The 14,266-nt window shown below is 36.1% G+C and overlaps 1 protein-coding gene across 2 annotated transcripts in view; it reads right to left on the bottom strand.

Moving 5' to 3' along the window:
• Positions 1-14,266, bottom strand: part of PTEN (phosphatase and tensin homolog) — a 102,826-nt gene that overhangs the window by 61,233 nt on the left and 27,327 nt on the right. For both annotated transcript variants that reach the window (XM_010838478.1, XM_010838479.1), the window contains exon 2: positions 13,118-13,202. In XM_010838478.1, coding sequence (XP_010836780.1) covers positions 13,118-13,202 — 85 coding nt within the window. The remainder of the gene's footprint in view (positions 1-13,117; positions 13,203-14,266) is intronic.

Genomic DNA, 14,266 nt, shown 5'->3' with positions numbered 1-14,266 from the left:
CATTTGTATTTTTTAAAGGGTGAGTATAACATGAAAACCATTTTTTAAAGAATATATGAAATTTTTAATTGTAGGTAAGAGAGTCTGAGGATGTGTGTGACGTGAAAAACAGGAGAAATTTATAAGGGATATTTGCCATCTCTAGGCTGTTTAGCATCCAAAACTATTCCAATCTGGAGAGAATTTCAAGAAATAAACAAATACTCCCTTCCCCATCTTTCTCATATTACATGTGCAAGGTCTAAGATCAATTAGGTCCTCATGTTCTGGACACTGAATCCCAGGTAGTAAGAACAAGGTACAGATGAGTCAAGGAATTATTCAGAGAGATCTCCAGCGGAGCTTAAAGTTTATGAATCCAGTCAACAATATTTAGTCATGGTGGTAGTACCTGGGACAGCAAATATCTAAGCAGCAATGTCCTCAGCTGGGCGTGCTCTTCTTTATAACCTCTTGACTATGATCTGCTTCTCTTAGCTTCTGACAGTCTTCAAAGCCTGGTTCTCTGTGAGCTAATTTTTTTTTTTTTTTAGAAGTCTCTTCTAATTAAGTTAATAAGAGTTACTTTTTGTCATGTGCAATCAAGAACCTTGACTTCTTTTATTTTCCTATAGTTTTTTTTATAAGTGAGGGTTGGTGAAATCATACTTTTTGTGTGTGTTCCCTTTAATATGTGAACTTTACTGTAATTTCTTATCTAGCACTGTGGGCAACATTGAGACAGGCAGGAGAATAAACAATCTATTTAAAAGAAAATATCACAGCATTTTTTTCAAGGAGCAGGGGTAAGTTCTCTCAAAGAACTTGAATATTACTTAGGGAAACATTCAGCATGACTGCCCCTCCCACTTCCTCCTCTCTCCTCCCAAGGATTTCATGCCCACAATTGGCTCACTGCCTTCTAAGTTTGATACAATGGAAAGGCGGAAAAAAGCAAGAAAACAGCACTTTCCAAAGGGAAATGGGAAAATTTAACTGTGGATACTTGGAAAGTTGAGACTGAGAACTTGAACGAGAGCAGAGAGTAATACTCTCAAAACTTAAAAATAGTATAACATTTAAAAAGTTTGAAACAAAAAATTCAATAAAGCCTTGCAGCTTTGTCCAAAGGGAAAAAAAAATACTAGAATTCAAATCTTCTAATTTTTTACCTTATTTCAAATAATTTCAGATATATATATACATAAATATGAATTAGTTGTGAGAATAAACAGTCTTATTAAGTAAGTCTTTACTTTCCTCATTCCATGGAATAGTCCTAAATAAGCTTCTAACATGCAAAAATTTTTCATTTTACTGGCATAATCTGTCTGGTGTAACTATTTTAGAACTCTGGAGTCTATTCAAAAGTTTGCAGTTTTCAGGAGATGGCCTAGACAGTAAATCACAATTAATTTCAATTTCAACTCCTGGTGTGGCAGTAGTTAGCCACCCATTGTCCCCTCCCAGCAGGCAGCCACACATGTATTCCTAGAGCAGTCTGATGCAGCTTGTGGGACTCCATCCTCCAAATATTAGAGATCTGTGTCTTGATCCTTGACGGCTGCTTCTGATTATGATTATGGATGTGCACACACAAGCAGGCTGCCATTGCTGCAATCCCCAACAACAGAAATGGCTTCCAGGGGATTTAAAGATCCACAGCCTATTTTCTTTTCCCTTTTCTTTGTCCAGGAGCCAGGCATTTAAGAAGTATGACATCCATGCATAGGATGAATTAAGTCTTTCAATGTGAACATTAGTCTTCAACTCCTTTGGGTAAATAGCCAAAGAGGTGTACTGCTTGATTACAGAAATTATGTGTAGCTTTGTAAGAAACCACAATCTTCCCACAGTAGCTATCTTATACCGTGTGCTGTGGCCTTTTCATATACTGCCATACTGAATAGGAACAGAGTTTCTGTGTGCTACATGCTGGATAATTCTACCTATGTAACATTCTGGAAAAGCTGAAATTGTGGAGACCATAAAAACATCAGTGGTTGCCAGAGGCTGGGGACAGAGACGGATGAACAGGCAAAACACAGACTACTTTTAGGGCAGGGAAACTGCTCTGTATGTTACTACAGTAGTGGATGTATACTTACACAATCTGCACAAATCCACAGACTGCACAATACCAAGAGTGAGCCGTAACATAAACTATATTCTCTGCATAATGATGAGTCAGTGTTGGTTCATCAACTTAACAAATGCACCACTCTGGTTGAGGACACTGATAATGAGGAAGCTATGCATATAGAGTAGGGGGTATACAAGAAATCTCTGTACTTTCTGCTCAATACAGCTGTGAACATAACATGGCTCTTAAAAAAAAAAAATCCACTCCACAGCTAATGATATGCTAAGATAAAAGACAAAGTTTTTTCTTCTGAAGTAAATGACAAAGCAGGAGGCCTACTTTTGCCACTTCTATTCAAACAAAGTATTGAATGTTCCCAGAGTAATTAAGCAAGAAGGAAAAACGCATTCAAATCGGAAAGAAGTACAATTACCTGTTTCCAGATGACATGATCTTATACAAAGAAAATTCTTAAGATGCCACACACACACATACAAAAAAAACCTGTTAGAATAAATTCAGCAAAGTAGCAGCATACAAAATTAACATGCAAAAATCAGATGCATTTTTATATAATAATAAACAATCCAAAAAGGGAAATTAAGAAAACAATGCTATTTATGATAGCACCAAAAAGGATAAAATACCTAGGAATTATCTTAACCAAGGAGGTGAAATACTTATACATAGAAAGCTAAAAAATACTGCTGAAGAAAATCAAAGACCTAAATAAACAGAAAGATATCCCATATTCCTGGATTAGAAGACTTTATATTATTAAGGTTTCAATACCACATTATGCAATTCCTATCAAAATTGCAACAACTTTTTGCATGAATAAAAACTTCCATCCTAAAACTCAGGGACTCTCACAGGACTCTAAGTAGCCAAATTAACCTTGAAATAGAAGAGCAATGTTGTAGGACTCAATTCCCGATTTCAAAATGTGCTTTGTACAATGCTACAATCGGCAATCCACTCCAGTATTCTCGGCTGGAGAAGTCCATGGACAGAGGAGCCTGGTGAGCTACAGTCCATGGGGCTGCAAAAGAGTCGGACACAACTGAGCACACACGCAACAATGTATGGTACTGGCATAAAGACAGACATATACCAATGGAATAGACTAGAGAGCACAAAAATAAAACTGTGCATATATGGTCAAATGATTTTGACTAGTGTGCTAAAACCACTCAATAGGGAAAGGAGAGGCTTTTCAACAAATGGTGATGGGAAAGGAAAGCTGGATATCCACTTGCCAAAGCACTAAGTTGGACCTTTATCTTTTATCATATACAAAAATTAACTCAAAATGGATCAAAGACTACACCAAAGACCTAAAACTATAAAATTCTTAAAGGGAAAGATAGGAAAAATTCATGACATTGAATTTAGCAATGATTTCTTGGATTCAACACCAAAGATACAGGCAACAAAAAAAGATAATACTGAACTGCATCAAAATTTGAAACTTTTATGTATCAAAGAACAATATCAACATAGTAAGAAGGCAATCGATAGGATGGAAAAAAATATTTGCAAATCACATTATCTAGTAAATGATTAACATCCATCATATATAGAACTCAGAAACAAAAAATCCAATTCATAAACTAGCAAAGGGCTCAAACAGACATATCGCCAAAGAAGATAAACAAATGGTGACTAAGCACATGAAAAGATGCTCAGCATCATTTATCATTAGAGAAATGCAAATCAAAATCACAATGGGATATCACTTTATAACCATTAGGACAGCTGTTATCCAAAAAACCCCAAACAAACAAAATAAAAAACCCCGGAAAATATCAAGTGTTGGCAGTGAGGGTTTGGAGAAGTTGCAACACTTGTGCATTGCTGGTAGGAATGTAAAATGAGACAGACATTTTCTACATAGTGTAGAAAACACTATGATAGCGCCTCAGAAAAAGCAAGCATAGAATGATCATCTGACCCAGCAATCCCACTTCTGAGTTAGTTAGAAGTAGAGACTCAAATAGATACTGGGACACCCATGTTCATATTAACGTTATCTACAATAGTCAATATGTGGAAGTAACCCAGGTGTCAACCGACAGAGGAATAGATAAACAGAATGTGGTATATACATATAATAGAAGGACACATGCCACAACATGGGTGAAACGAAGTAAAATAAGTCACAAAAAGATAAATATTATATGTTTCCACTTGTATAAGGTACCCAGAATGGTCAAACACAGTGGTTCAGGGGCTGGAATTCGGGGGGAATGGGAAGTTACTATTTAAACAGTACAACGTTTCAGTATGGATAAAACAGTTTTAGAGATGGACAGTGGTGATAAGTATACAAGAATGTGAATATACTTCATGCTACTAAACTGGACAGTTAAAAAAAGTTTAAATGATATTACCCTATATATATACCATTAAAAAAAAAAATACTCATCTCCCATCACTCTTCATCTTCAAACGCATGTTTTTTCCCCAAAAGTAACTACCCTCAAGTATTAGAATTCTTTTTCCTGGTATTTAAGTCAGCATTTCTATATAAGACAAATAACAATGCTTCTTGTAGATTTATCAATTACCTACATATTTTATGCCTTGGTAGAGAAGACTAACAAAACCAGTAGTATCCCCAACACACGCTTCACTTCTCTTAATTTCCCTTAAACATCACAACTTTGGGTTAAATCAACAGATGTTAAAATTGCTTCTTGATTCTAATTCACCAAATTTCCTAAGAATCTTCTTATATTTTCTCCCAGATAATCTTATTTCATTATCCACCTACAGCGTTCTTCCCGAAAGCCTTCCGTCCTACTGCTCTAATCAGAACTGGCTGCTCTTTAGCTTTGTGGCACTGTTGTCACCCTGGGACTTGACTGTGGTTTCTGAGTTGGATTCTCAGTTTGTCAAAGCCTTTTTCTTTTTTTTCACAGTTTCTCTCCCTGTTTTCCTAGGGTACATCTTCTAGTAATCGCCTAAGAAATGTTACAAGGACAATTTTTTTTTTTGTTCAGTCCATTGAGTGTCTTTTTTTCCTACTCTTGCACCTCATTGATGGTTTGGCTGGATATAGAATTCCAGGTTGACTGCAGAACATCTGAAGTGCTGTTCCTCAATCTTCCATCTTTAATTCTACTACTGAGAAGTTAGATGCTACTGACATTTCTCAGTTCAGTTCAGTTCAATCGCTCAGTCATGTCCGACTCTTTGTGACCCCACGAACTGTAGCACGCCAGGCCTCCCTGTCCATCACCAACTCCCCAAGTCCACCCAAACCCATGTCCACTGAGTTGGTGATGCCATCCAACCATCTTGTCCTCTGTCGTCCCCTTCTCCTCCTGCCCTCTATCTTTCTCAGCAGCAGGGTCTTTTCCAAGGAGTCAGCTCTTCATATCAGGTGGCCAAAATATTGCAGTTTCAGCTTCAACATCAGTCCTTCCAATGAACACCCAGGACTGATCTCCTTTAGGAGGGACTGGTTGGATCTCCTTGCAGTCCAAGGGACTCTCAAGACTCTTCTCCAACACCACAGTTCAAAAGCATCAATTCTTCTGTGCTCAGCTTTCTTTATAGTCCAACTCTCACATCCATACATGACCACTGGAAAAGCCACATTCCTAATCCTTTCTAAATGACCCTGAAAGCTTTTGAGAAATTCTCATTCTTCTTAATATATTTTTTTTAACTTCTTAATAATTTGCCTGGTATTGACCTGTTTTCACTTACTGTGCTTGGCACTATGTAGGTCTTTTCAATCTAGATACTCAAATCCTTGAGAAATGTTCTAGTATGATACTAGAAAAGACTTTCCTAGATGATTTCCCACACTGAGTGGGGAACAACACTGTGTATCAACAGGCTAAATGAGCAGGAGTTTCTAGTTTTTGTCCTCTGATATACAAGATTTTACGGTTATTAAGCAAATCAGCTTTGGAATCTGACAGACCTGGACTCAGTCCTCAGCCTGTTCTTACCAGCTGTGGCACTTGGGGAAGTTAGCTTCTTTGAAACCATCTATGAAATGGAGATAGGTTTACTGTAGCAATTTAGTAAGAGAACACATGCAAACTGCTTATACAACAGTAACACATATATATAAATGCAAGTAAACATCATACTAAAATATCAAAAATTGGATTGGTACAGATAATTTAATCATTGTCAAATCCATCATGGCTCTGCAATTTGTAAAGAATAAAGACTAATGAAAGAAGTAGGAGGAGTCTCTGGGGACAGGGTTTTCTTCTGGGGTGAAAAAATGTTTCGGAACTTGACAGAGGTGGTGGTTATAAAATATTGGAAAACACTAAATGTCCCTGAACTGTACACTCTGAAGTGGGCAATTTCATGTTATATGATTTACATCTGAATAAAGAAAAAAAGGAAGCAAGAAACAGAGGCAATGAGGGAAGAAGTCAAAAGTTGTTGGAAAGGGAGAAGGGAATTGATATCCTCCTAAATTATTTTTGAAGCTTTCCTATAAATAATCTCTTTTCAACCTTTTTAAACTGAATAACCAATAATGGTAATGTTGAGAAAACAAACATGTCCTTTTTTTTTAACTGAAAATCAACATAAGGTTGATTGAGAGATCATTATATGATTAAGAGAAAAATATTTGAAAAGTTTCTTCAGGAAGAAAATGCATAAAACACGAAAAGGGAAGACGGACTTTTGAATCTGCAATATGGCTGCTTATACACGGGTGAAAAAGCTGATCTTTCCAATAAAAGAGGAGGAAGTACTGTATTTCCTAATGACAGACAAGAGGAAAATACTGTTATATACAACTTTTTCATTTCAAAATTTCCAAAATTGTGCTCCATGGAACACTGTTGAGAGAAATCTTATTTACTATACTACAAAAGAAAAGAAAGAGATAAAGGGGAAAGGAAGGAGGGGAAGAGAAAGGGAAAGAAATGAAAAAAAAATAAGGAAAGGAACACATTAGAATTTCATTCCTAGGAGAATTACAATGCATAATAGCACATTAAAGGTTCTTCAGTAAGAAAGCCAGTTCACCTCTATTAAACTTACACTTCTATGATTTATTACATACAGAACAATTCTCAAACTATGTCTGCTAAACCTATGAAGCATCATCAATTTGTTAAAGATTGCCTAGATTTATACAGGTAACATATAAATTATTAACAGATAACTTCAATATTAACCTGAGAAATAAGATTAATATACATATCAAAGAACAATAAATCACCCAAATAAAACACTGCTTCATATTATCAGCTGGTTAGAGCAAGAATTTTAGAGGCAAGAAAGAAAGGAGAGAGAAGGCAGTATTAAGATGAAGAAAAAACGATCTGCGAAGAGCTAGTTTTTCCATTTCCATTCTATGAAATGACCCTGTCTTGCCCTGTCAATTCTAACTGCTTATTAAAGAAAACACCTGCAGTAAAGATAGTAAAAAAAAAAATTCAACTTAGTTCACTTTTCCTCTGCTCTTATTCTTTACATTAATTCCTGATCCCAGGAGGTAACCTCAAAAGGAGAAGTTAAATATTTGAATACCTCAAGTAAAAAATCTTACATTGCTGTAATGAATTATATCCATAAACAGTTAATACTTTAAGCATGAAGGTATCTGGAATATGAGTTTTACTCAAAGCAGTAATGTACAACAACAAAGTCTGAATTCTGCACAATATTTCTTGTTTAGGGGGGAAAAATCATAGGAATCATAGGAAACACATGGGCTTAAAGAGGAAAAGGTAATTTTAAATACTCTTTAGATATCCCAGTTTCTAAATCCCAAAGTTTACTGTTAAAAGAAAAGATATAAGAAAATAAAGACATTTTTTCACTGAGGTGTTACCATCTTTGAACCAAAAAAAAAAAAAATCACTACCAATTAGTACTAGTGTCTCCAACATCATGAGAAATGCTGGACTGGATGAAGCACAAGCTGGAGTCAAGACTGCTGGGAGAAATATCAATAACCTCAGATATGCAGATGACACCACCCTTATGGCAGAAAGTTGAAGAAGAACTAAAGAAGCTCTTGATGAAAATGAAAGAGGCGAGTGAAAAAGTTGGATTAAAACTCAACATTCAGAAAACTAAGATCATGGCATCTGGTCCCATCACTTCATGGCAAACAGATGGGAAAACAATGGAAACAGTGATATACTATTTTGGGGGGTTCCAAAATCACTGCAGATGGTGACTGCAGCCATGAAATTAAAAGATGCTTGCTTCTTGGAAGAAAAGTTATGACCAACCTAGACAGCATATTAAAAAGTAGAGACATTACTTTGCCAACAAAGTTCCACCCAGTCAAAGCTGTGGTTTTTCCAGTAGTCATGTATGGATGTGAGAGTTGGACTATAAAGAAAGCTGAGCACCAAAGAATTGATGCTTTTAAACTGTGGTGTTGGAGAAGACTCTTGAGAGTCCCTTGGACTGCAAGAAGATCTAACCAGTCCATCCTAAAGGAGATCCGTCCTGGGTGTTCATTGGAAGGACTGATGTTGAAGCTGAAACTCCAATACTTTGGCCACCTGATACGAAGAGCTGACTCCTTGGAAAAGACCCTGATGCTGGGAAAGATTGAGGGCAGGAGAAGGGGATGACAGAGGACGAGATAGTTGGATGGTATCACCAACTCAATGGACATGTGCTTGAGCAAACTCCGGGAGTTGGTGATGGACAGCGAGGCCTGGCGTGCTGCAGTTCATGGGGTCGCAAAGAGTCGGACACGACCGAGCGACTGAACTGAACTCCAATATCGTGCAAGCCATTCAAGGAAATCAATTATCTAGGTACTAGAGAAGGTCATTTTCATGGAGAGGTTAATCACAACACACAAACTACTTAAGAATTATTCATTTTCATTTTAGCTCATAGGAAAAGATACATCTTCCTTCATGATCACTGTTCACCCTTTCTCATAAACTAAGGGGGAGGGGTAAACTGATAACAGCAAAGCATTACTGGCCATTTATCCATCAAACAAAAAAAAAGGAAAAAAAAAAAGTACAGCATAGTTATTATCTTCAGTTGATGATTCTTCATTTTCATGTGCTATAACCATTATTCACTAGGGTGACAAGACCAGTTGGTGACAAGATCAGTTGGCTAAAGTAACTAACAACTATCAGTTGGCTAACCTTTTTCTAAGAGTGACATCTGAAAAATTTTAAAGCTAGATAAAATTAACTAGATACATTAAAGGAGACAGAATAAACCTCAACCGCTGTTCCTGATTACAAGCCAAATGTATATGAATCTTAATTCAGAGGCATAAAGGCAGAGGTTTCTGAAGTCAGAAGATGACAGATCAAAATACTTCCCAGCACAGTATTTTCTTGATGGAGTTATTATAACTTAACATTGTATAGGAGGCAGTGACTAAAACCATCCCAAATGAAAAGAAATGCAAGAAGGTTGTCTGAGAAGGTCTTACAAATAGCTAAGGAAAGAGGAGAAGTGTAAAGCAAGGTACAAAGGGAAAGTTATATCCAACTGAACACAGAGTTTCACAGAATAGCAAAGAAAGATAAGGAGGGTTTCCTAAATGAACACTGCAAAGAAGTAGAGAAAAACAATAGAATAGGAAAGACTAGAGACTTCTTAAAGAAAATGGAGAGATCAAGGGAACATTTCAAACAAAGATGAGTACAATAAAGGACAGAAATGGCAAGGACAACAGAAGCAGAAGAGATTAAGAAGAGGTGGAACGAATACACAGAACTATACCAAAAATGTCTTACTGATCTGGATACCCATGATGGTATGGACACTCACCCAGAGCCAGATATCCTGGAATGTGAAGTTAAGTGGGCCTAAGAAGCATTACTACAAACAAATTCCAGCAGAACTATTTCAAATCCTAAAAGATGATGCTGTTAAAGTGCTGCACTAAATATGACAGCAAATTTGGAAAACTCAGCATGGCCACAGGACTGGAAAAGAACAGTTTTCATTCCAACTGCAATCAAAGGCAATGCCAAAGAATGTTCAAACCATCATACAATTTTGCTCATTTCACATGCTAGTGAGGTTATGCTCAAAATCATTCAAGCTAGGCTTCAGTAGTATGTGAGCCAAGAAGTTCCAGATGTATAAGCTGGGTTTAGAAAAGGCAGAAGAACCAGAGATCAAATTGCCAACATTCGCTGGATCATAGAAAAAGCAAGAGAATTCCAGAAAAACATATACTTCTGATTCATTGACTACATTAAAGACTTTGTGTGGATCACAACAAACTGCAGAAAGTTCTTAAAAAGATGGGAATACCAAAACACCTTACCTGTCTCCTGACAGGTTTACCTGTTGTAAAGAAGGTAAATCTGTTGTCAAGAAACAACCATTAGAATCTTATATGGAACAACAGGCTGGTTCAAAATTGGGAAAGGAGTATGACAAGGCTGTATATTGTTAATTTAACTTATATGCAGAGTATATATCATGCAAAACGCTGGACTGGATCAATCACAAACTAAAATCAAGTTTGCAGGGAGAAATATTGACAACCTCAGATATGCAGATGGTACCACCCTAATGGCTGAAAACAAAGAGGAACTAAAGAGACTCTTGATGAGAGTAAAAGAGCTGGCTTAAAACTCAACATTCAAAAAACTAAAAGATTATTTGAAGATTTGTAACTTCTCTATTAACTTTTTGTTTTAGAAATAATAAAGAAACGAGGGGGAAAAAAAAACAACTAAGATCATGGCATCTAGTCCCATCACTTCATGGCAAATAGAAAGGGAAAATGTGGAAGCAGTGACAGATTTTACTATCTTGGGCTCCAAAATCACTATGGATGGTGTCTGCAGCCACGAAATTAAAAGATGCTTGCTCTTTGGAAGGAAAGCTATGAGAAACCTAAACAGTATATTCAAAAGCAAAGACACCATTTTGCTGAGAAAGGTCTGTGTAGTCAAAGCTGTGGTTTTCCAGTAGTCATGTATGGATGTGAGAGTTGGACCATAAAGAAGGTTGAGTGCCAAAGAACTGATGCTTTTGAACTGTGGTGTCGGAGAAGACTCTTGAGACTCCCTTGGACTTCAAGGAGATCAAACCAGTCAATCCTAAAGGAAATCAACCCTGAATATTCACTGGAAGTACTGATGCTGAAGCTGAAGCTCCAGTACTTGGCTACCTGACGTGAAGAACTGGCTCACTGGGAAAGACCCTGTTACTGCAAAAGACTGAAGCCAGGAGGAGAAGTGGGCAGAGGATGAGATATGGTTAAGTAGTATCACTGACTCACTGGGCATGAATTTGAACAAACTCTGCGAGATGGTGGACAGGGAAGCCTGGTATGCTGCAGTCCATGGGTCAAACATGTCGTAGTGACAAAACAATACAACACCACCATCAAAGATCTGATGATCATATGTAAATCATATATACAGAACCAGAAACTGGATTTATCAGTAACCGGAAAGATGATCAATCAGCCTCAGTATTAATCCACAGTCAGAAGAAACAAATTCACATTCAGAAGAGAAAAATGTAGAAATTAGCACATCAAATTAATTTACCAAAAGGATATTCTTACAGTGACTGGAAAATGTATCCTCTACTCAAGAGTATTCATACTCTTTTTATGTATGAGTATCAATCTGACTTGTTTGAATTAGTAGTTGGTTGAATGCAGAATTACAGTAATGTTAAGTAGATCGACTTTAGAAATGTTTCTTCTAGGCCACAAAGAGGCCTGATAAACACTCCTTCACCGTAGCAGCAAACATGTTTCATGACAGCACTGCTTGTTTCCAAGCTTCTCCATCTCTAGAGTCAAAATTTACTTCTCTTAATCCTTTTTCTATCACTCACTGTATTTCTGTAGATTGGTATTAACACTGACTAAGCCATATCAAGCTGCTGCTTCCATTCTTCCACTGTGTCCTGCCCAACTACTAGAAGGCAAACTCATTTCTGAATCGCAAGCTCTTAACTCATTCCTCTGACAGCTCATGTACCAACCACAAAGCAGTCTGGGAGTTTTTCTGTCAATACTGAAGTTTAATTCTGAACACAATATAAGCACTACAAAAACCCAACTGGGTACAACTCTATACTGCAAAAATGTAAACAGACTTTGGTTCAAAGCAAATTGCTAAAAATTAACCACTGAAAAAAACAACTATGGTTGGCTCGTATTAGAGTATATAGATAGTTTTAAATACTAAGATAACTATTTAAAAAGAATCCTATATCTGCATAATGCTTTACAAAGTGCTTTCCTGCCCATTATAACATTTAGTTCTCATAACCACCACATATTTAAACTGGAAGTCTCCAAAAAGGATACTTCTGAAAGAGAGTACAAGGAATGATAGAAAATTTAAACTTTTAAAGCCAATTATACTTCCTACTGACATTTTACAGTTTATTTATACACAAATTTTGTGTTCTGAAATTAGAAAACATGTTGACTATTTACAAAGCAGACACAAATTCCTTCTCTCATAAAATATACTATGTAAGCTTAGGTCATAATGTATTTAAGGTTATTTAAATGAGCCTTCAGAACTATTATTAAGATATGAATGATAATTCCTCTTAAAAATGATGCAAAATTGAAAAGCAGACACCTAGGCTTTGGTGTCTAACAAATTCCTTTCCAGATCCCCTGTGCTAAACACTTCTCCAGGTCCTTTGTGCATTTATGCCCCATTATAAACTGTTCTATGTAAAATTACATCATTTATGTATACCTTAGCATAAATAAATTCATGAATAAATCCACTCAAGGATTTTAAGGCTAATACCCAATTGTGAAATAAAAGACAAAAACCATAGTGCAATGGAACCCAGATATTAAACTGGTGAGGGGCATTTTATGGAGTCCATGAAATCATAACACATATACCTGATTATGTAAAAAGTCAGTTCTTATCTAATGAGTTTTATCCCACTGATGCTCAGTAGGTACATGGAGCAAAATAAAGAAAGCAGTTATAGATCATCAACATAATAAAAATAAACAACATCAAAAAGTACATCTTTTTCTGTGGTTTAGAAATTTTCCTAAATGAAAATATAACATGAATATACATCAATATTTGAAACAGAAAATTAAAAAGTTCTTACCTTACTACATCATCTATATTGTTCCTGTATACACCTTCAAGTCTTTCTGCAGGAAAGCCCATAGCAATAATGTTTGGATAAATATCTGAGTGCTTAAGTTAAGGAAATATGCAACAATGCAAACCACATGTACACACTTTAAAACATTAGCTTACTGAAATATACAATGCAAACTACATGTAAATGTTTTAAAACATTAGCTGATTATAAAAAGCTTTCCCCACTACAAACCATGTTAATAATAAGGCTGTCAAATGTATTTATTTATAAGCCATCATGTGTAATTAAGAAATACAGGTAAATACACTGATTCCAAAAAATATCAATGGCAACCCACTCCAGTATTCTGGCCTGGAAAATCCCATGGATGGAGGAGGCTGGTGGGCTACGGTCTATGGGGTCCCAAAGAGTCTGAAATGACTGAACAACTAACACACAAACAATCATACGACAGTGATTATTAAATCCTACCCAGTATGTTTAGAATGCATCTAAGGTAAAAGGTAACTTTCATATTTACATACTAAAATATTCAGACAAAATCCAAAAATCAAAATAAAAATGAAACAAGAAACAGCTGCATAATTTCTCCTTTTTCAGAGAAAAGTAGAAACAGTTAAGAGTTAGAAAATTAGATTTAAGAACAGGTTATTGCTCTAATCAGATGCATAAATTGGACAACTCAGCCTTTTTAGACTTCAATTTCCTACTCTACATGGTGAGGAGGTTGAGAAAACCACAATGATCTATCTTAACCCTTGGTATTTATGATGATAATACTGAACTGAGGTATCAAAACTTAGCGTGCCCGTTCTATTAACTTATATACAACAGCTGCATAAAACAAACTTCTATACTCAAGAAAAATTTATATAAAACTATAAAGCAGCACAGATAATCCACATATCTGTGGATTTTGTCCATCAGACTGGCTCTCATTCTTGAGCTCCATCAATTCTCTCTAATCTCATGATTTTCTGACACAGATGTTTCAAACCAGCCAATCTTAACTGCTTTAAACCACTCAAGACTATCTCCAAAGCTCTATGCTCATCTATTGGACCCATTTATCTTCCAAATACAATACAAAATTCATCAAATCCAGTGCCTTTTTAGAGATCTTTTTAATTTCTGCTGCATTAACATTAG

Source organism: Bison bison, unplaced genomic scaffold, assembly GCF_000754665.1.
Source record: "Bison bison bison isolate TAMUID 2011002044 unplaced genomic scaffold, Bison_UMD1.0 scf7180017864097, whole genome shotgun sequence".
Classification (NCBI taxonomy): domain Eukaryota; kingdom Metazoa; phylum Chordata; class Mammalia; order Artiodactyla; family Bovidae; genus Bison; species Bison bison.
The sequence above is the reverse complement of the archived record's forward strand: the minus strand, read 5'-3'. Positions and strand labels throughout refer to the sequence as shown.